At 37.5% G+C, this 24,986-nt stretch overlaps 1 protein-coding gene across 11 annotated transcripts in view; it reads right to left on the reverse strand.

The window, feature by feature from the left end:
- The window catches only part of FER (FER tyrosine kinase), a 461,529-nt gene that overhangs the window by 396,386 nt on the left and 40,157 nt on the right, over positions 1 to 24,986 (reverse strand). For 7 of the 11 annotated variants that reach the window (XM_087429943.1, XM_087429938.1, XM_087429940.1 and 4 more), the window contains one exon: positions 21,020 to 21,287. In XM_087429943.1, the coding sequence (XP_087286069.1) occupies positions 21,020 to 21,226 (207 nt within the window). In that variant the 5' untranslated portion in view covers positions 21,227 to 21,287. Of the gene's footprint in view, positions 1 to 21,019; positions 21,288 to 21,404; positions 21,428 to 23,622; positions 23,646 to 24,986 lie in introns of those variants that run through there. The other 4 variants (XM_087429941.1, XM_087429942.1, XM_087429946.1 and 1 more) reach the window with 4 other exon arrangements.

Consider the following 24,986-nt stretch of genomic DNA (forward strand, 5'->3'; position numbering starts at 1 on the left):
TAGGCTCTGTCTCCCAATATTTCCTCCAAAAGCAATATGAACAACAAAAAGGGAAAAATAAAACCACACAAAAAACTATGCCCTCAGGATTAAAGACAGAATATACATACTTCAAAATAACTTTAAGTAAAAAAGAAAAATTACCAGAACACTGAGTATGATTTCTCACACTCGTGTTCCAGATTAAAGGAACTGACGAGACATAACAACTAAATGAAACAAGTGATTCTGAATTAGATCCTGAATCAGAATGAAAAAAAAATTTGCCAAAAAAGGACATTATTGGGACAGTTGACAAAAGTTGGATATGGAATGTATTTTTGATAACAGAATGGTAACAATGCTAAATTTCCCAAATTTGATCATTATATTGTGGATATGTTGTAGAAAATATATTCTTAAATATTTAAGAATAAAGGGACATGTCTTTAAATTACTTGGAAATCATTCAGAAAAAAAATATATATATAATATATTGAGAGACAAAGAGAGCCATAGAGCAAATATGCCAAAATGTTAACAATTAATGAATATAGTGGAGGGCATAGGGGAATCTTTGTTCTATTCTTGAAACTCTGTTGTATATTTTAATTTTTTCAAATAAAGACATAAAAATCACTAGTCGCAAGACTTCTGTTTCCTTTCAAGATAGAGAAACAGGGACTGCTTTATACTCCTGCCTAAAACAACTAAAAATTGGACAAAATATATGAAACAAGAGTATTCAAGCCACTGATTACAGGCAGTGAAGGACAGTGAACTCTGAGAGACTATAAATAAATGAACTGAGCCCTAAGATCACCCCAGCTTATTGAACGTCCAGGCCACAGCCCAGGGAGGAAGAACCAAGCAGAACCCAGTAATCTCTGTGAGTTAAAGAGACTGGGTTCAGAGCACAGAGACACCGAGGTAGTCAGAGTACTAGAGAAGAGACAAGGACTGATTTTTAGAGAAGAGACAGCTGCACAAAGAGGAAACTCAGGAGATCAGCAAAGACTCCCTCTTGATTATTTAGCTAAGTACTAATTAGCTAGAGGGTATGAGAAAACTACTCTATGCCAAGGAAATAACCCACCCATAAGGATTACAAGGAACACTGTCTAGAGTCACATAAGGCCATGGAATCATGCCAGGTCCCAACAGTTAAGAGAACAAAACTTCATAATATGAGAAGTATCCTTTGAGCACTGAGAATAATCTTGCCCCAGTAGAAAAGATAAATTCAACCTAGATTACATGTACCTCTGATCCCATCTAACAAAGGTAAAAGCAAGAGCCAAAAAGATCAAACTGTCTCCAAGTAACTGGACCATATCTCAAAACAAAGCTCAAGAATATTTAAAGAAATACAAAAATATTCAGTACCTAAAAAGGTAAAATTCACAGTGCCTGGCATCAAATCAAAAATTACTAGGCATAAAGATGCAGGAAAATACAACTCAAAATGAGAAGAAAAATAAGTCAATCAAAACCAACCCAGAAGTAACACAAATGATAGAGACAGGGACAATAAATAGTTAGCATGACTGTATTCCATATGTTTAAGAAACTAAAGGAATAATAAGCATATTAAATAGAGACATGAAAGATATAAAAAAGATTCAAAGTGAACTATTACAGATGATTCATTTATTTATGAATTGCTCATTTTCAGCACGGAAATGGCTCAACTGTTCAGTTTCTGTTTCCTTCTCTCCAGTTCTTCCACCCTACAGTACAGGTGTGGGGCAAAAAGAAGAGCTGGGTTTTGGCAGGCATGTGAAGACAAAGGAATAGCACAAACAAGCATATTTAAATTTAAATATTGGCAAGACAGGAAGTGACTTTGCCAGAGGAGGGGGTAGGGAGGAGGTGACATTGCTGGGAGAGGAGAGGTCAGGAAGAGGGTTAGAATTAATCCCATTGATAGAGTCATCAAAGGGCAGAGGAAGTAAAAGATGTTTGAGATGAAAAATACATGGATGTAATTAACGACAGATTAGACACTGTATAAAAATAAGATTAGTGGGGCCGGCCCCGTGGCTTAGCAGTTAAGTGGCGCACTCCGCTACTGGCGGCCCAGGTTCAGATCCGGGCACACACCGACGCACCACTTGTCCGGCCATGCTGAGGCAGCATCCCACATACAGGAACTAAGAAGGATGTGCAACTACGACATACAACTATCTACTGGGACTTTGGGGAGAAAAAGGGAAAAAAAGGAGGAGGATTGGCAATAGATGTTAGCTTAGCGCCTGTCTTCCTCAGCAAAAAGAGGAGGATTGGCATGGCTGTTAGCTCAGGGCTGATCTTCCTCACAAAAAAAATAAAAAATAAATAAAAATAAAAAAAAATAAGATTAGTGAAATGGAAGACAACAATAGAAACTAACCACAATGAAACACAGAGAAAAGATAAAAAAAAAAATAAATAAATACACAAAGTCTCAGTAAACTGTGGGATAACTTCAAACAGCCAAATATGTGTGTAATCAGAGACCCCTAAAAGAGAGAAGAGGGAAGGAGGAGGACTAGAAATATTTTGAAAAATTATTGGCTGATAGGGGCTGGCCCTGTGGCCTAGTGGTTAAGTTCCGCAAGCTCCGCTTAGGCAGCTAGGGTTCAGTTCTTAGGCGTGGACCTACACCATTCATTGGCGGCCATGCTGTCGCAGCGACGCACATACAAAACAGAGGAAGATGGGCACAGATGTGAGCTCAGGGCGAATCTTCCACAAGCAAAAAGAAGAAGATTGGCAATGGATGTTAGCTCATGGCGAAACTTCCTCAGCCAAAAAAAAAAAAAAAAAAGAATGGCTCATATTTTTCCAAAGTTGATGAAAACTACAAGCCCACAGATCTAAGAAGGTCAACATACCCCTAACACAAGACACATAAAGAAAACTTCACAAAGGCACATAACAAATTGTTTAAAATCACCAATAAAGAGAAAATCTTAAGCACAGCCAGAAGAAAAAAAAATTCAGCAAAAATATTTCACCAAAAACAATGCAAGACAACAATACAGCAACATCTTTCAAGTATTTTTTAAGTGCCCAACTAGAATTCTACATACAGCAAAAATATTTCTCAAAAACAAAGACAACATAAAGACATTTTCAGACTTATAAAACCAGAAAAAATGAATTACCAGCAGACTTTCACAATAAGAAATGTTAAATAAACTCCTTAAAGCAGAAGGAAAATGATACTGGATGGAAACCTGGATCTACACAAAGAAATAAAGAGTATCGTGAGTTGAAACTCAATGAGTAAATATAAAGACTTATATTCTTATTATTTAAATTATTCAAAAGATAATCAACTATTTACAGCAATAATAATGTATTATGGGGTTCATAATACGTAAAATTAAAATATATGACAATAATACCAAAAGGATAGGCAGGGAGAAATGGAAGTATACTATTGCACGAATATTACTATAGACGAGGTTGTACAGATCACTAAAATAGATACATAGTAAGTTAAAAATGTATACTATTAAACCCTAAAGCAACCACTAAAATAACACAATAAATAGTTATAAGTGATAATCGAACAAAGGAGGTAAAAATGGAATCATAAAAAAAACTCAACCCAAAAATAGGAAAATAAGAACAAAAAAAGAGCAGATATGACAAAGAGAAAACAAATGACAAAATGATAGATTTAAACCTAACTATATCAATAATCACAGTAAAAGAAAATAGTCTAAACACACCAATTAAAAGGCAGAGATTGCCATATAAGGAAACAAAGCAAGACCCAACTATATGCTACCTACAAAAAACCCACTTTAAGAACCAAATAGGATTTAAAAGGACATATAATGCTAACATTAACCAAAACAAAGCTAGAGTGGTTATATTAATATCAGACAGAGTAGATTTCATAGGAAAAAATATAACCAGATGGGGCCAGCCCAGTGGCACAAGCGGTTGGGTGCACGCGCTCCACTGCGGCAGCCCAGGGTTCGTCGGTTCGGATCCCGGGCGCACACTGACGCACCACTTGGCAAGCCATGCTGTGGTGGCATCCCATATAAAGTGGAGGAAGATGGGCACGGATGTTAGCCCACGGCCAGTCTTCCTCAGCAAAAAGAGGAGGATTGGCAGATGTTAGCTCAGGGCCAATCTTCCTCACAAAAAAAATATATATATATGTGTATGTGTCTATATATATATAACCAGGAATAAGAAGTTAATTTCATAAATCATAAAGGGGTCAATTTAGAAGGAATTTAAAATCCAAAACATCAGTCACCTAATACACAAGTTAATTCATTTGTCAAAAAAAGTAACAGGGGTCAGCCTGGTGGCACAGTGGTTAAGTTCACATGCTCCGCTTTAGCGGCCCAGAGTTCACAGGTTTGGATCCCAGGTGTAGACATGTGCACCACTTACCAAGCCATGCTGTGGCGGCATCCCGTGTAAAGTAGAGGAAGATGGGCACAAATGTCAGCCCAGGACCAATCTTCCTCAGCAAAAAAGAGGAGGAATGGCAACAGATGTTAGCTCAGGGCTAAGCTTCCTCACACACACAAAAAAAGTAACAATTCTAAACATTTATGGACCTAATAACAGAGATTCAAAATACATGAAATAAAAACTGATTAAACTAAAAGGAGAAACAAATAAAATCACAATTAAAATCAGAGATTTCAACACCTCTTTCTCAATAATTGGGAGAACAGGTGGACAAAAATCAGTAAAGAAATACAAGACTTGAACACCATTATCCGTCATCTTGACCTAACTGTCATTTATAGAATCCTCCAACCCACAACAACAAACTGTCAACTACACATGAAACAGTTACCCAGACAGACCATATTCTGGGTCATGAAACAAGTATCCATATATTTAAAAAGATTCAACTCATACAAAATAGGCTCTTGGAAAACAATGGAACTAAATTTGAAATCAATAACAAAAATATTTCTGGAAAAAAATCAAATATTTGGAAATGAAACAACAGACTTTGAAAGAACACATGGGTCAAAGAAATCAAAAGGAAAATTAAACTGTATTCTTAACTGAAAGAAAATTTAAGTAATTTGAAATTTGAAAATTTGAAAATTTCTGGGATGCAGCTAAAACAGTACTCAGAGAAAATTAAGAACACTGTAAGCTTGTATTACAAAAGAAAAAGGGTTTTAAATCAATAATTTCAGCTTCTACCTTTTTAAAACAGGGGGAAAAAAAACAAATGAAACCCAAATTAAGTGGAAAAAAATTAATAGATTTCAGAGCAGAAATCAATGCAACAGAAAATCAATAGACAATTAATGAAATCAAAAAATGATTCTCAGATAAAACAGTAAAATTGATAAACTTCTAGCCAGTCTGATCAGAAAAAAAAAAAGGAGAATAGGGCCGGCCCCATGGCTTAGTCGTTAGCTCGCGCTCCACTGCTGGCGGCCTGGGTTCGGATCCCGGGTGCGCACTGACGCACCTCTTCTCCAGCCATGCTGAGGCCGTGTCCCACATACAGCAACTAGAAGGATGCGCAGCTATGACATACAACTATCTGCTGGGGCTTTGGGGGGAAAACAAATAAATAAAATTATAAAAAGAAAAAAAGGAAAAGAAAAGAAGATACAAATTACCATTGTCAGGAATGAGACGACCATTGTCAGGAATGAGACGACCGGGTAACAGCACTACAGATTCCCCAGATACTAAGAGGACAATAAGTTCCAGACAAACAAAAACTAAATGAGTTTGTCACTACTACACCAATCTTACAAGAAATGTTAAAGGGACTTCTTTAAGCTGAAAAGAAAGTACACTATGCTAATTACTAACAAGAACACATATGAAAGAACAAATCTCACTGGAAAAGTAAATATATAGTAAAGGTAGTGGATTAATTACTTATAAAGCTAAAGTGAAGGTTAAAAGACAAAAGAAATAAAAATAACTATGATTACAATAATTAGCAAAAGGATAAGATTAAAAGATGCAAAATGTGACATCAAAAACATAAAATGTGAGGGGTAGGGACAGTAAAAATGTTGAGTTTTAGAATCGGATCAAACTTAAGTTATCAACTTAAAATAGACTGTTATAAGTTGTTATATGTAAGCCTCATGGTAACTACAAAGCAAAAATCTATAGCAAATACACAAAAGAGAAAGAGAAAGGAATATAAGTATACCACTAAAGAAAGCCACTGACCACAAAGGAAGAGAACAACGGAAGAATAAAATAATAGAGAGGAAGTACAAAAATAGCTCAAAAATAATTAAAATGGTAATAAGCACATACCTATCAATAATTACTTTAAATGTAAATGAACTAAATTTAAATTCTCCAATCAAAAGACATAGAATGGCTGAATGGATTAAAAACCGTGACCGATCTATATGCCGCCTACAAGAGACACACTTTAGATGTGAGGACACACACAGACTGCAAGTGAAGGGATGGAAAAAGATACTCCATGAAAATGGAAACCAAAAGAAAGCTGGAGAGAGGAAGTCAAGATGGCGGCATAGGCAGACTCTGAACTGATCTCCTCCCGCGGACACAGCCAATTTACAACTACTCGTGGAAGGATTACCCCTGAGACAGAACTGAAAACTGGATAAGAGGAACTCCTGCAACAAGGGACAATCCTAACTGAGGTAGAAGAGGCAGAAACTCTCTTCTGGAGAGAAAAAAACGCCGCCTTAACAAGCCACAGCGCTCACGGCCACCCAGGAGCAACCCAAAGGTACGCAGCCCTCCCTGGATGAGCGGGCCCCTGAGCCAGGGAGCGCCCCCACTGTGGGCATTTTGTGGACCAAGCACAATCGAGATGAGTGGCATAATATCTGACTTTGCCTGCTACTAAAACAGTGGGGAGTACCCCCAGGAAACCTGGTTCACAAAGAAATTAAAACCGGCTCTTAAAGGGCCCACGCGTAAACTCACCCGTTTCAGAAAGCAACCTAAAATCACCAGAAAGAAAGGTGCACAGTGCTTTGGTGAAAAGAGACTCACCTAATAAGCCCTGAGTGCATCTCGGTGAGAGGTGAGACCTCTCCAGGGACTGGGACATTGGCGGCAGCCATTGTTGTGGCCTGGTGTGGGCGTGCTGACACAGACGCCATTGGAGTTCTCCCTGAGGCCTGCTAGCCCAGGGTCTGCCCCATCCAGTAGAGCACTGATTTAATCCAGCTCAGCCAGGGCAGGCAGCCCACCCTAGAGACTGGCCCCACCCAACAACAAGCCCTCGGGCAACTTGTGGGCCGGCATAGATTGGTGACTGGATTCTCTGCAGCCTGGCAACTGAGCCAACTTCACTGGAGCAGGGCGTGCACAAGGAGCGGGTGGAGAGTGTAGGGTGGTAGTGGAGTGTGTGGGGCTCTAGGCACGGAGAGACTGGGTCCGCTTCAGGAGCTCGGGGCAAGCACACATGGCAGGACTGTGTTGACTCTGTGTGTGTGGATCTGTGGGTGGCAGGGCTTGTCAGCTGCAGAAGACTTGTGCTTCTCAAAGACCCGCATAGGGGGTTTGCCTCACCTCCCAAAGCCTGAAACAAGTGGGTGCTCCCATGCCTGAGGCCAGCCCCACCCAGCTGCGATCCTCAGAGAGCTGACAGGAGACCTAAAGGCTGGAGGCTTATAGCAATTGTAAGGCCCTGAGCCTAACAACGTGCCACGCTGGGGGCCTACTCACTTAAAAGAAATACTGCAACACAAATGTGGTATTAGAACTTGCAGCCAACTGTGCTGGGGCTCCCCACACCTGATAAAGAGACTGAAGGGCCCACAACAACTACAAGCAGCTGGGCATTACAAGAGCTGGCCAGGAGCATAACTCGGCCTCCCTGGGTGCCTACAGGGAGAGCAAACAGGCCACAACAGAAGGACACACGTAGCCCACATAGGGGTCATCCCTGGAACACTGAGAACTGAGGGAAGCACACGGCAGGCCTCCTAAGCCATCACTTACATAAGGTCACCTATCCAAGAGCAGGAGACGTAGCTGACCTACCTAATATGTAGACACAAGCACAGGGAAAGAGGCAAATGAGGAGGCAAAGGAATACATTGCAAGTAAGGGAACAGGACAAAACCACAGAAAAGGAACTAAGTGAAACAGAAATGAGCAACTTACCCGAAAGAGAGTTCAAACAAAGAGTGTTAAGAATGCTCACTGATCTGGGGAGAAGAATAGATGAACTCAGTGAGAATGTCAACAAAGAAATAGAAGATATAAAAAAGAACCAATCAGAAATGAAGAATACAATACTGGAAATGAAAAATTCACTAGAGGGACTCAAAAGCAGACTAGAGGATACAGAAGAACGGATCTGTGAGCTGGACGAAAGACTAGAAGAAATTACCCAAGCTGAACAGGTAAAAGAGAAAAGAATTAAAAAGAGTGAGGACAGTCTAAGGGACCTCTGGGACAACATCAAGCACACTAACATCCGTGTTATAGGTGTCCCGGAAGGAGAAGAGCGAGACAAGGGGGCAGAGAATCTATTTCAAGAAATAATAGATGAAAACTTCCCTAACCTAAGGAAGGAAACAGACATCCAGGTACAGGAAGCACAGAGAGCCCCAAACAAGATAAACCAAAAGAGGCCCACACCAAGATACATCATAATCAAAATGTCCAGAATTAAAGATAAAGAGAAAATCCTAAAAGCCGCAAGAGAAAGTCAAGTTACATAAAAAAGGAACCCCCATAAGGCTGTCAGCTGACTTCTCAGCAGAAACCTTACAGGCTAGAAGAGAGTGGCATGATATATTTAAAGTGCTAAAAGGAAAAAACTTACAGCCAAGAATACTCTACCCAGCAAGGTTATCATTCAAAATGGAAGGAGAGATCAAAAATTTCCCAGACAAGCAAAAATTAAAGGAGTTTGTCACCAAGAAACCAGTGCTACAAGAAATGGTAAACGGACAGATTTAAGGGGAAAAGAGAAAACCACAAATAGGAAAAATTGTCTATTTCCATGATAAGAGGGTAATGGATACAAATGCACAAAAAAGAGGTTAGATATGATATCAAAAACATAAAATGAGGGAGGAGGGGAGTTAAAGAGTAGAGCTTTCAGACAGAGGTCAAACTAAAGAGACTATCAATTCTGTATAGAAGAAGAAAGGAACAGAGAAGGACTACTAAAACTCTGAGAAAAAAAAGTTAAAAAATGGCAGTAAGTACATACTTATCAATAGATACTTTAAACATCAATGGACTAAAAGCTCCAATTAAAGGGCATAGGGTGTCTGACTGGATAAAAAAACAAGACCCATATATATGCTGCATACAAGAGACACACTTCAGACCTAAAAACACTCACAAACTGAAAGTGAAGGGATGGAAAAAGATACTCCATGCAAATGGCAATGAAAAGAAAGCTGGGGTAGCAGTACTCATATCAGACAAAATAGACTTTAAAACAAAAACTGTAAAAAAAGACAAAGAAGGGCATTACATAATGATCAAGGGAACAATCCAACAAGAGAATATAACACTTGTAAATATCTACGCACCCAATGTAGGTGCACCTAAATATATAAAGCAATTATTAACAGACATAAAAAGAGAAATAGACAGTAACAAAATAATAGTAGGAAACTTTAACACTCCACTTATACCAACGGATAGATCATCCAAACAGAAGATCAATAAGGAAACACTGGCCTTAAATGATACACTAGAACAGATGGACTTAGTAGATATATACAGAACATTCCATCCAAATACCGAAGAGTACACGTTCTTTTCAAATGCACATGGAACATTCTCCAGGATTGATCACATATTAGGCCACAAAACAAGTCTCCATAAATTTAAGAAGACTGAAATAATACCAAGCATCTTTTCTGATCACAACGGTATGAAACTGGAAATCAACTATAGGAAGAAAATCAGAAAAGCTACAAATACGTGGAGATTAAACAAAATGCTACTGAACAACGACTGGGTCAACGAAGAAATCAAAGAAGAAATCAAAAAATACCTGGAGACAAATGAAAATGAAAATACGACATGCCAGAATTTATGGGATACAGCAAAAGCGGTTCTAAGAGGGAAGTTTATAGCAATACTGGCCTATCTCAACAAACAAGAAAAATCTCAAATAAACAATCTAACAATGTACCTAAAGGAACTGGAAAAAGAAGAACAAACAAAGCCCAAAATCAGGAGAAGAAGGGAAATAATAAAAATCAGAGCAGAAATAAATGAAATAGAGACTAAAAAAATAATAGAAAAAATTAATAAAACCAAGAGCTGGTTCTTTGAAAAGATAAACGAAATTAACAAACCTTTAGCTAGATTCACCAAGAAAAAAAGAGAGAAGGCACAAATAAGTAAAATCAGAAATGAAAGAGGAACAGATGGCCAACAGACCATGAAAAGATGTTCAAAATCACTAACTATCAGGGAAATGCAAATCAAAACTACAATGAGATATCACCTCACGCCCGTCAGAATGGCTATAATTAACAAGACAGGAAACAACATGTGTTGGAGAGGATGTGGAGAGAAGGGAACTCTCATACACTGCTGGTGGGAGTGCAAACTGGTGCAGCCACTATGGAAAACAGTATGGAGAGTCCTCAAAAAATCAAGGATAGAACTACCATATGATCCAGCTATTCCACTGCTGGGTATTTATCCAAAGAACTTGAAAACACCAATGCGTAAAGGTACATGCACCCCTGTGTTTACTGCAGCGTTATTCACAATAGCCAAGACTTGGAAGCAACCTAAGTGCCCATCAAGGGACGAATGGATAAAGAAGATGTGGTATATATACACAATGGAATACTACTGAGCCATAAGAAACGACGAAATCCAGCCATTTGTGACAACATGGATGGACATTGAGGGTATAATGCAAAGTGAAATAAGTCAGAGGGAGAAGGTCAAATACCATATGATTTCCTTCATTAAGTAGTAGATAATAACAACAATAAACAAACACGTAGAGACAGAGATTGGATTGGTGGTTACCAGAGGGGAAGGGGGGAGGGAGGAGGGTGAAAGGGATAATTCGGTACATGTGTGTGGTGATGGGTTGTAATTAGTATTTTGGTGGTGAACATGATGTAATCTATGCAGAAATAGAAGTATAATGATGTACACCTGAAATTTATACAATGTTATAAACCAATGTTACTGCAATAAACAAAAAATTTAAAAAAAAAGATATATACTATGTTTATGGATTAGAAGACTCAATATTGTTAATATACACATTTTCCCAAAATTTACCTATATATTCAATGCTTTGCAATCAAAATCCACTAGCCCTTTTTTTTTTTTTTTTTTTACTGTTTTACTTATTTATTTTTTTGTGAGGAAGAATAGCCCTGAGCTCTCATCCATGCTAATCCTCCTCTTTTTGCTGAAGGACGGCTCTGAGCTAACATCTATTGCCAATCTTCCTCCTTTTTTTTTTCCCCCACAGCCCCAGTAGATAGTTGTATGTCAAAGTCGCACATCCTTCTAGTTGCTGTATGTGGGACGCGGCCTCATCATGGCTGGAAAAGCGGTGCGTTGGTGCGTGCCCGGGATCCGAACCCAGGCCGCCAGTAGCGGAGTGCGCGCACTTAACTGCTAAGCCACAGGGCCGGTGCCCAGTATCTCTTTTTTTAAACTGAAATTGACAAGCTGGGCCGGCCCCGTCGCTTCGCGGTTAAGTGCACGGGCTCCGCTGCTAGTGGCCCGGGTTCGGATCCTGGGCGCGCACCGACGCACCGCTTCTCCGGCCATGCTGAGGCCGCGTCCCACATACGGCAACTAGAAGGATGTGCAGCTATGACATACAACTATCTACTGGGGTTTTGGGGGAACAAAAATAAATAAATAAAATTATAAAAAATAAGAAAAATAAATTGACAAGCTGATTCTAAAATTCGTATGGAAATGCATAAGAACTAAAATAGCCAAAGCCTTTTGGGAAAAAAAAAAAAAGAAAAATTACACTACCTGACTTTGAATAAAAATCAAGACAGTGTGTTAGTAGTGTCGTGGTAGACAAAGACATGAATGGAACAAAATAAAGTGTGCAGAAATAGACTCACACATGGTCAACTGATTTTTAACAAAGATACAAAGACAATTTAGTGGAGAAATCTTAATCTTTTCAACAAATGGTGCTGGAACAAATGAATATCCATTTGCAAAAAAACAAACTATGATCTATACTTTGCCCCATATACAAAAATTAGCCAAAAATGGATCACAGATCTAAATATAAAACTTAAAACTATAAAACTTCCAGATGCAAATATAGGAGAAACTATGCAACTTTGAGTCAGGCAAAGATTTTTTTTTCGACACAACACCAAAAACACAACGCCTTCTACGGATAAAATTGATATATAGGATATTTCGCTTTTGAGTAGAATAAATGATGGCTTTTCAGTGTTAAGAGGAAAGGCTGACATACTCCTTGTTTTCCTTTGGGTTCCCCACGATTGTTCAACTGTTAGCTCTCAACATTTGCCTTTTGAAAGGCAATACCACCAGCTTAAACCACTCCCTCCCAATATGCACCACCTTTCTCTAGCCACCTCTCCCATCCCTAAAAGTCTCCTGCCTTCCTTAATTATTCTAGCACTTGTCTCCATCTATCCCTCACCAAAATACTTCAATATCCACATTGATGATTCCTCCACTGGCCTGACCTCATAAATCCTTAGTCTTCTTACCTATTAATCCTATTTATGATTCCTTTCACTACATTACTTTTCTAGAGTATAATTACAGTTAAACATAGTAAATAGAACAAATGGCTATTTCTCCGCTCCTTCCCAAACGCCATTAAAATACAGTATAGATATTTAAAGCATAAATTCACAATAACAAAGAAAATAGAAAGGGACAACCACAGATAAGACATGTCAACAGAATGTAAGATTATGAAAAGCAGGTAAGTGGCAACAGATTAGCATATCAGGAAAAGTTGAAACACGAATGTTCTGCAAAGAGGAGGTCAAGAAGAAAAGGCCACTTGGGGGGAAGGAGAATTGGAGGAAGGTGGTCAAAAGGCACAAATTTCCAGGTATAAGATAAATAATAACTAGGGATGTAATGTGCAACATGATGACTATAGTTAACGTTCCTGTGTGATATACAGGAAAGTTGTTAAGGCAGTAGATCCTAAGAGTTCCCATCACAAGGAGAAAATTTTTTCTCTTTTCTTTTTATTGTATCTATACGAGATGATGGGTGTTAACTAAACCTATTGTAATCACTTCACACAATATATGTAAATCAAACCATCACACTGTACAGTTTAAACTTATACAGTGATGTATCTCAATCATTTCTCAGTAAACTAGAGAGAAAAAAAAACAAAAAGGGTCAATTTATAGAATGAGACAATTCGAAAAACTCAGGAAATGGAGAAACCGAAAAGGAGGAAAAGGTGAGGGTACAGAAACAGGAGGATTGATTCAAAGTCTATACAAGGAGGTGGCAGAACTCTAGGTCCTATTGCTCAGCCCACACAGACATGCAACTATTCCTCGCCAATGCCAGAGAAAACAAGAGAAAAAAACAAACCAGAGACCCTTTGGACTCAGAGACACTAGGCATCTTAGCAAAAACAGGAGGATTAACTATAATATGACTCAGAACACTCAACCTACTTTCCCTATCTATTCCCATAACATACCAGAGTAGTCAAACAAAATATAGGACACCAGTTAAACTTAAATTTCAGATAAACAATAAATAATTTTTAGCGAGTGACGTCAGCATCATGGCTCTCCCATAAACTCTTCTCTCGATAAGATACAACAAAACGAACAGTCACAGACCAACAACGGACTCCTAGACAGCAAAAAGCAAGATCAGAAAGATCCACACTGCCACACATCTGAGAGTGGAACGTGCTGGGCCCCCGGAGGAAGTGAGGAGAGGTAAGGAGAACTCCTCTGACCTCCCCATCAGCGATCCCGGTCCCTGGGCTCCAAGAGGGGGGAGGGGTGGCCCTCGGCGGGAACCATAGCGCTTCAGGCTCACTCGGCCAGTGGGAAACTCCCACACAGAGGACTCAGAACTGCTACAGGGGTACCATCAACATCTGAGGACCCCAGGAGAGCAGATGACGAGGGGTGAACGAGAAGCCCCCCACACCAGGGACCCAGCAGGCAAAGGAGACAGCCCCACCACCTCCCCGCAAGCCGGACACTGCAGCTCAGCTGAGCAGACCAGACCAAGCGGCTGGCGGAACACAGCGAACAGCCAGGGCAGAGCACAGGGGGCTCAGATTACACAGCCCTCAACCCCCACACAGTGGCAGTGGGTGGAAACTGCCACCAGATATTTCCAGGATGAGGAAGAACAAAGCCAATACAGGAACCACAATGCAAAGGTATATGAAATCACCATGCCAGAAGGAAAATGACAAGCACCCAGAAACCAACCCTGAAGACACAGAAATTCATAAGCTAAAAGACATAGATTTCAAAATAGCTATCATAAAAAAACTCAACGAAATACAAGACAACACAGACAAACAATTCAACGAGATTAGGAGTTTCTGCACAAGAGATTGAAATCATAAAGAAAAACCAATCAGTACTGATGGAGATGAAGAACACAATGGAGGAGATAAAGGAGAATCTGGAATCTTTAAAGAACAGAGCTGACAATATGGAGGAAAGAATTGGCATTATAGAGGACAGGAATACAGATATGCTCCAGATGGAAGAGGAGAGAGAACTAAGACTAAAAAGAAATGAAGAAAGTCTCCGAGAAATATCTGACTCTATTAGGAAATGTAACATAAGAATTATAGGTATTCCTGAGGGAAAAGAGAGGGAAAGAGGAACAGAGAGCCTATTCAAGGAAATAATAGCTGAGAAATTCCCAACTCTGGGGAAGGAGCAGGAAATACCAGTAAGTGAAGCCAATAGGTCACCTAAATACATCAGCAGGCAAAGGCCCACTCCACGACATGTACTGGTAAGGCTAGCCAAAGTCAATGACAAAGAAACAATATTAAGGGCAGCTAGACAAAAACAAAAAATAACATACAAAGGAACTCCCATCAGGCTCCCAGTGGATTTCTGAACTGAAACTTTACAGGATAGGAGAGACTGGAATGATATGTTCAAAATACTGAAAGACAAAAACTTTCAGTCAAGAATACTCTATCTAGCAAAAATATCCTTCAAATATGATGGAGAAATAGTAACTTTCCCAGATAAACAAAAGCTAAAGGAGTTCATGGCCATGAGACCCCCACCACAAGAAATACTCAAGAAGGCCCTCAGGCCTGAAAAAAAGAAAAGAAAGGGCATACAAAGCTGGGAGTAAGGAAAAAATAGGTAGACAAAATCAGAAAAATAGTAGATCTTTACCAGAGTAGGTTAGCAACCACTTAAATACCAAAATCAAAGATCAAAGGAAGGAATTCACCAAAAATAAATATAACCTCATCACTGTAAACACACACCCAAAACACAAGATAGAATAAGGTATAACAAGAACGACTTAGAAGGGGAAGAGGAAAGTGATTGAATTGACTTAGTATAAGGAAATAAGAGGCCATTGATAAGGGACTAGCTCATACACAAGATTTTTATACAAACCACAAGGTAATCACTAAACAAATTATCAAAACAAAATAACATACGATAAACAAAGAGAAAACTAGAAGAGTCATAAGACAGAACAACCAAACTGAATTGGCAGTCCAAAACAAATGGGACAAGAAACAAAGAAAATGCAAAAGAAGTGCAAAATAAGTGACAAAACAGCAACTTTAAGCCCTCATATATCAATAATTACCCTAAATGTAAATGGATTGAACTCTCCAATCAAAAGATACAGAGTGGCAGGATGGATTAAAAAGCAAGACCCAACAATATGCTGTCTTCAGGAAACACATCTTAGCACTAAAGACAAGCACAGGCTCAGAGTGAAAGGATGGAAGACAATACTCCAAGCTAATGGCAAACAAAAGAAAGCAGGTGTTGCCATACTCATATCAGACAAAGTAGACTTCAAGATAAAACAGGTTAAGAAAGACAAAGAAGGGAAATATATAATGATAAAAGGGACACTACATCAAGAAGACATATCACTTATAAATATATATGCACCCAACATAGGAGCACCAATGTACATAAAGCAACTATTAACAAACCTAAAAGGAGAAATCAACAACAACACAATAATAGTAGGGGATCTTAACACCCCACTTACAGCAATGGATAGATCATCCAGACAAAAAGTTAATAAAGAAATATTAGACTTAAATGAAAAATTGGACGAGATGGACCTAGTAGACATATACAGAGCACTCCATCCAAAAACAGCTGACTACACATTCTTCTCAAGCGCGCATGGAACATTCTCTAGGATAGACCATGTGTTGGGAAACAAAGCAAGCCTCAACAAATTTAAGAAGATTGAAATCATAACAAGCATCTTTTCAGACCATAAGGCTATGAAACTGGAAATGAACCAGGAAAAAAAAACTGGGAAAGTGACAAAAAGGTGGAGATTAAACAACATGCTACTGAACAACCAATGGATCATTGATGAAATTAAAGGAGAAATCAAAAACTATTTGGAAACAAATGAAAATGAAAATATGCCATACCAGACCATATGGGATGCAGCAAAAGTGGTCCTGAGAGGGAAACTCATAGCGATACAAGCCCACCTTAACAAAAAAGAAAAAGCCCAAATAAGCAACCTTAAATTACACCTAACAGAACTAGAAAAAGAAGAACAAACAAAGCCCAAAGTCAGCAGAAGGAGAGAAATAATAAAAATCAGAGCAGAAATAAATGAAATTGAGACCTAAAAAACAGTAGAAAGGATTAATGAAACAAAGAGTTGGTTCTTGGAGAAGATAAACAAAATGGACAAACCCTCAGCCAGACTTACTAAGAAAAAAAGAGAAAAGGCTCAAGTAAATAAAATTAGAAATGAAAGAGGAGAAATTACAATGGATACCACAGAAACACAAAGGATTATAAGAGAATACTATGAGAAATTATATGCCAACAAATTGGACAATCTAGAAGAAATGGATAAATTCTTAGACTCATACAACCTCCCAAAACTGAACCAAGAAGAAATAGAGAATCTGAATAGACCAATCACAAGTAAAGAGACTGAAATAGTAATCAAAAATCTCCCAAAAAATAAAAGTCCAGGACCAGATGGCTTCTCCGGTGAATTTTACCAAACATTCAAAGAAGATTTAATACCCATCCTTCTCAAACTATTCCAAAAATAGAGGAAGATGGAACACTTCCTAAATCATTCTACAAGGCCAACATCACCCTGATACCAAAGCCAGACAAAGACAATACAAAGAAGGAAAATTACAGGCCAATATCGCTGATGAACATTGATGCAAAAATCCTCAACAAAATATAGGCAAACCGAATACAACAATACATTAAAAAGATCATACACCATGATCAAGTGGGATTTATAACAGGGACGCAGGGATGGTTCAACATCCGCAAATCAATCAACGTGATACATCACTTCAACAAAACAAAGAATAAAAACCACATGGTCATCTCAATAGACACAGAGAAGGCATTTGACAAGATACAACATCCATTTATGATAAAAACTCTCAACAAAATGGGTATAGAGGGAAAGTACCTCAACATAATAAAGGCTATTTATAACAAACCCACAGCCAACATCATACTCAACGGGGAAAGACTGAAAGCCATTCCTCTGAGAACAGGAACGAGGCCCACTCTCACCAATCCTATTCAACATAGTACTGGAGGTTTTGGCCAGAGCAATTAGGCAAGAAAAAGGAATAAAAGGAATCCAAATAGGTAATGAAGAAGTGAAACTCTCACTATTTGCAGATGACATGATTTTATATATAGAAAACTATAAGGAATCTGTTGGAAAACTATTAGAATTAATCAACAACTACAGCAAAGTCACAGGGTACAAAATCAATCTACAAAAATAAGTTCCATTTCTGTATGCTAATAATGAACTAACAGAAAGAGAGCTCAAAAAGATAATACCATTTACAATTGCATCAAAAAGAATAAAATATCTAGGAATAAATCTTACCAAGCAGGTGAAAGACCTATACAATTAAAACCACAAGACATTATTGAAAGAAATCAATGATGACATAAACAAATGGAAAGACATCCCATGCACATGGATTAGAAGAATAAACATAATAAACATAGTTAAAATGTCTATATTACCTAAAGCAATCTACAGATTCAATGCAATCCCAATCAGAATCCCAATGACATTCTTCACGGAAGTAGAAAAAGGAATACTAAAATTCATATGGGGCAACAAAAGACCCTGAATATCTAAAGCAATCCTAAGAAAAAAGAACAAAGCTGAGGCATCACAATCCCTAACTTCAAAACATACTACAAAGCAATAGTAATCAAACAGCATGGTACTGGTACAAAAACAGACACACAGATCAATGGAACAGAATTGAAAGCCCAGAAATAAAACCACACATATACAGACAGCTAACTTTCAACAAAGGAGCTAAGAACATACAATGGAGAAAGGAAAGTCTCTTCAATAAATGGTGTTAGGAAAACTGGACAGCCACATGCAAAAGAATGAAAGTGGACCATCTGCTATCGCCATTCACAAAAATTAACTCAACATAATGGATCAAAGACCTGAAGGTGAGACCTGAAACTATAAAACTCATAGAAGAAAATATAGGCAACACACTATTTGACATTGCTCATAAAGGAATCTTTTCGGATGACATGCCTACCCAGACTAGGGAAACTAAAGAAAAAATAAGCAAGTGGGACTTTATCAGATTAAAGAGCTTCTACAAGACAAACTATACCAGAATCAAGATGAACAGACAACCCACCAGCTGGGAGAGAATATTTTCAAAACACATATCTGACAAGGGGTTGATCTTCATAATACATAAAGAACTCACATAACTGAACAACAAAAAAACAAACAACCCAATCAAAAAATGGGCAGAGGAAATGAACAGACAATTCTCCAAAGAAGATATACAGATGGCCAATAGGCACATGAAAAGATGTTCAACATCACTAATCATCAGGGAAATGCAAATCAAAACAACACTAAGATATCACCTCACGCCCGTTAGAATGGCTATAATCACCAAGACAAAAAACAACAAATGTTGGAGAGGATGTGGAGAAACAGGAACCCTCATACACAGCTGGTGGGAATGCAAACTGGTACAGCCTCTATGGAAAACAGTAGGGAGATTCCTCAAAGAATTAAAAATAGGGATGCCCTATGATCCAGCTATCCCACTACTGGGAATCTATCCAACGAACCTGAAATCAACAATCCAAAGAGGCTTATGCACCCCTATGTTCATTGCAGCATTATTCACTATAGCCAAGAATTCAAAGCAACATAAGTGTCCCTCGACTGACAACTGGATCAAGAAAATGTGGTACATATATACAATGGAATACTACTCAGCCACAACAAAAGACAAAATCGTCCCATTTGCAACAACATGGATGGGCCTGGAGGGTATTATGTTAAGTGAAGTAAGCCAGAAAGAGACCGACAAACACTGTATGATCTCACTCATATGTGGAATACAAACCAACACATGGACAGAGAAAACTGTATTGTGGTTACCAGGGGCAATGGGGGTGGGGGTGGGCACAAGGGGTGAAAGGAGATATATATATATGGTGACGGACAAACAAAAATGCATAACCCAAAATTTCACAATGTTATAAACTGTTAAAACATCAATAAAAAAATAAACAAATAAAAATAATTTTTAGCATATGTGTGTCCCAAATATTGCATGCAAATTTAACTGGTGTCTTGTATTTTTATTTGCTATATCTGGCAACTCTATTTTCAGACTAAAGAACACAGAATTCCTCTTCGGGGAACCTGACTGGCCCAGGAAAGGAACTTAAGGATACTAACATTAAGGGGTTTTCAACAAAATCACAGATCCTTACCTGATCACACATACATTCTCCATAGGAAACAGAGTTTCCTCTACAATTTACTCAAATCCTAAGACCCACAAGTAAAAGAAACATACCATTTTTTTTAATTTCCCAAAGTAAAACAAGTAAGATATTTTCTAACTTTGAATAAATATAGTGAAATGTGATATTTAAATAAAACAATGGACATAAATAGAGCAAAAATCCAAGAACTATTAAAATGTGTAATATTTCACCTTTAATGTCTTCAAAGAAGAATTAACTGCAATTTTGGCCCTTTTTTTTTTTGGCTTTTATTTTTTAATTTTATATTTTCATAATCCTGGAGTTTAAAAATCATATTGTTTATCCAAAGGATTTTTAAGTGAGATTAATTCATCAATATACTAGTATTATAGTAACGAAAAGATAGCAAAGAACATATGTGTTAAAATATTCCATGTGGGGGCCGGCCCGGTGGCGCAAGCAGTTAAGTGCACGCGCTCTGCTGCGGTGGCCTGGGGTTCGCCAGTTCGGATCCCGGTCGCGCACAGATGCACTGCTTGGCAAGCCATGCTGTGGTGGCGTCCCATATAAAGTAGAGGAAGACAGGCACAGATGTTAGTCCAGGGCCAGTCTTCCTCAGCAAAAAAAGAGGAGGATTGGCAGATGTTAGCACAGGGCTGATCGCCTCACCAAAAAAAAAAAAAAAAATATTCCATGTGATTTACTATATTAATGAATCACAGAAGAATTCAGGGAAGGTGGGTTACAATGAAAGTTTGTGTCAAAAGAAGAAAACAGCAGGGCTCAAGGGACCCAAGTAGGTAGGGAAATAAAGAAAACAAAGTTTGTAAGAATGGCTCTCAAACCCAACTAATCATTAGAATAATCCAGACATCTATTAAAAAAAAAGATTTCAAAGTTCAAAAATTTCAGACCTACTGACTAAGAATATCTCAAGGTAGGGCCCAAAATTTATAATTTTTGAAACTTTCTCCATAAGATTTTATAATCAGCAAGATTTTGGAACCACTAACTTAAAATGCTAACTTGGGTATGTGTAGTCAATGGTATGATCTATTTGCCGTAAGCACAATTATGATGCTATACACAATAAATGATGAAATTATTCTTCTTACCTTAGATACATTGCTGACATAATTCATTTGAATAGTACTTTCCTTATCAACTTGATTACAAAGGTTCTGTAAAGTAGATGCATATTCTTTATCACTTTTTATTCTCAGGGCCATAAATTTCTTCACTGTTTCCAGTAACCGTAATTCCCAGTCTTGCAGTTTTAACACAGCTTCATGTGAATTCTTCAGGTCACTCCCAAACCCCATTTTTGTAAGGCACTGTCTTATCCTCCACGCTGCACAAGTGAGCCTTCTAATCAGCACATATCTGTGTAAGTAAACAGAAGAAAAAAATCTTAAATCAAAAGAAAATTCGTCTTCAAAGCAAAGTTACGACTCTTTCTTTTTAGGGGAAAAAAAAATCACTACAATTGAATGTTTTTACCCAAAGATCAGGAACAAAATGAGGATGTCCACTTTTACCACTTCTATTCAACAGTATGCTGGAGGTTCTAACCAGTGTAATTATTTTAAAAATTAAAAAACCAATTTCCATAGAAATTGGAAAGGAAGAAGTAAAACTATTTGCAGATGACGTGACATTGCATACAGAAAATCCTAAGGAATGCAATAAAAAAAAGTATTAGAATAAATGAGCTCCGTAAAACTACAGGGTACAAGATCAACATACAAGAATCAATTGTATTTCTATACACTAGCAATGATCAATCCAAAAATGAAATCAGAAAAACAATTCTATTTACAACAGCATCAAAAAGAATTAAATATTTAGGAATAAATTTAACAAAATAAATGCAAACTTAAAACGACAAAACATTGTTGAAAGAAATGAATCAAGACCTAAATAAATGGAAAGACTCATGTTAATGGATCCAAAAGACTTAATATTGTTACAAAAGCAATACTCTCCAACTTGATCTACAGATTTAACTCAATCCATATTAACAACTAAGCTAGTTTTTTTTTTGCAGAAATCGACAAGCTAATCCTAAATTTTATATAGAAATACAAGGGAGCCAAAAAAAAAATCTTGAAAAAGAAGAATAAAGTTGGAGGACTCACACTTCCTGAGTTCGAAACTACTGAAAAGCTACAGCAATCAGGGCAATGTGGAACTGACATACACACAGACACAGAGATCAATGGAATAGAATAGAGGGTTAATCCTCACATTTATAGTTAAACGATTTTCTACAAGTATGCCAAATCTATTCAGTAGGGGGAAAAAAGTCTTTTCAACTAACAGTGCTAGGACAACTGGATTTCTACATGCAAAAGAATGAAGCAGGATGCCTTACTTAGACCATACACAAAAAATTAACACTAAAAGGATCATAGATCTAAATACCAGAGCTAAAACTATAAAACTCTCCAAAGAAAACATAATAGTAAATCTTCATGACCCCGGCTCAGGTAATGGCTTCTTAGATATGACACCAAAAGCACAAGCAACAAAATTAAAATACATAAAATGAATTTCATCAAAATTAAAAACTTCTATACTTCAAAGGCCACCATCAAGAAAGTGAAAAGACCACAGAGTGGGAGAAAATATTTGCAAATCATATATCTGATAAGGGACGTCTATCTGGAATATACAAAGAATTCTTACAACAAAGTAATAAAATGACAAACCAATTAAAAATGGGCAAAGGATCTGAATAGATGTTTCTCCAAATAAGATTTACAAATGTCTGACAAGCACATGAAATGATGTTCAATATCATTAGCCATTAGGAAAATACCAATCAAAACCACGTAAGATACCAAATCACACTACTAGAATATCTACAATCAAAAAGACAGATAATATCAAGTGTTGGCGAATGTGAAGAAATTAGAACCCTCATATACTGCTGGTGGAAATGTGAAATGGGCAGTTCCTCCAAGTCAAACACAGAGTTATCATATGATCCAGAAATTCCACTCTTAGGTATATACCCAAGAGATATGAAAACATATGCCCATACAAAAACTTGTACGTGAATGTTCGAGCAGAATTATTCATAATAGTCACAAAGTGAAAACAACCCAAATGTCCATCAACTGATGAACGGAAAAATAAAACATAAAACATCCATACAATGAAATATTATTTGGCAATGAAAGGGAATAAGTATTGATATAAGCTACAACATGGATGAACCTTGTAAACATTATGCTAAGTGAAAGAAGCCAGACACACAAGATTGACATATTGTGTGATTTGTTCATAGGAAATGTCCAAAATCTGCAAAGACAGAAAGTAGATTAGTAGTTGCCTAGGGCTGGCAAATTTGGGAAGAAATGAGGAGTGACTGCTAATAGGTACTGGATTTCATTTTCGGGTGATGAAAATATTCTAAAATTGATTGTGCTGATGGTTGCACAACTCCGTGAACAGAATAAAAACCATTGACTTGTACAGTTTAAATGGGTGAATTCTTCAGCATGGGAGTTATATCTCAATAAAGTTGTTTAAACAATCACTACAGCATAACTTATGATCATCTAAAGGTCAGTTATCAGAAACTTCTCCAAAATATCCTGCTCGTTTGCTATAAATCCCAAAAACTAGGATAGAATTTATTTTGCTCTCCATTCTCCTAGAATTTCAGGCAGTGAATCTTTCAGGGCCAGTTAGAAGAAATGAAGAAACACACCTTTTATTTTTCGTTCTGGCTCATCCATAACAGAAGCCAATTTCTTGTTAATTCAGCTGAGATCCTCTATTTATACAGAAAAATGAAAAGAGGTTTATCTTTCTAACATCAGTGATACCATCTAAAGAGAAGGTAAAAATGTGGGTCTTCCAAATAGAGTACAAATTACAATTTTTCCCCAACTGAAAAATTGTCCAGTTTTATGATCTATCAAGTCAGTAGAGAGGGAAAAAAGGTTGTGGAAAACTGCACTTCATCTAAGTGTCCAAAGTAGCAACCAGGACACTAAATGGACCTGAACATAAGTAAGTCATAACAAAGTAATTGACTTATTCACTTTAATATCCATGGGACAATTCCAGTTTTTTCACTTTCTATGTAGTAGCTTTAAAAAATTTACTTTGACATGCTGTAACTTCATGGGGCACATAAATTTACAATGAAACTTTTCCTGTTATTTTACCTATAGCTCAATTAAGTCTCAGTGAAGATATACTCTATCTCATTGCATGTTTCCAATGGAAGAACAAGAAATATTTTTTTTTTTTTTTTTTTTTAGATTTTATTTATTTATTTTTTCCCCCAAAGCCCCAGTAGATAGTTGTGTGTCATAGCTGCACATCCTTCTAGTTGCTGTGTGTGGGACGCGGCCTCAGCATGGCCAGAGAAGCAGCGCGTCGGCGCGAGCCTGGGATCCGAACCCGGGTCGCCAGCAGCGGAGCGCGCTCACTTAACCACCAAGCCACGGGGCCGGCCCAAGAAATATTTTTTGAAGCCAAAGAAAGGTGAAACATTTTATTTTTTTTTTTAACTATATCTGAGATTATGGTTCCTTTTTATTCTGTAACTTGGGATAAATATCACTTCTGCTTCTAAATACATCGAGCTCTGGTCTAAGCTTTGACAATATTTTTTTCTTCTATTATTAGGAACTTCAAAACGATTATGAAGAGCTCATAAGAATAAAAAGGGAAACAGAATCTGGCAGCCTTCTGAGAAACAATCCAGTGCACCCTAAGGGCTTATTTATATACCTCAATATTCTAGACAGAGTGAATATAAAATAATTTAATACATGGTACCACTCCTTAAGGGATGACAAAATAATAAAAATTTTAAAAACTCAACTCTATAATAAATTAAGACTATGTCCACTTGTTAAATTGGTAGAGATTATAAATACCTTAGGAATTAAGGAAATGATATTCCACAGATAATTTTCCCATAGATGTTAAATGACATATATAAAACTATTCATTTCAGTAGTGTTTGAAATAACAACAACAAAAATCTGGAAATATCAATCAAAAGGAACTGACTAGGTAAATTATAATGAAGCCTGCTGCATTTGATTGTAAATGAAT

The sequence above is a fragment of the Ceratotherium simum genome, chromosome 4 (assembly GCF_057802395.1).
Source record: "Ceratotherium simum simum isolate JZ-2026a chromosome 4, ASM5780239v1, whole genome shotgun sequence".
Classification (NCBI taxonomy): Eukaryota; Metazoa; Chordata; class Mammalia; order Perissodactyla; family Rhinocerotidae; genus Ceratotherium; species Ceratotherium simum.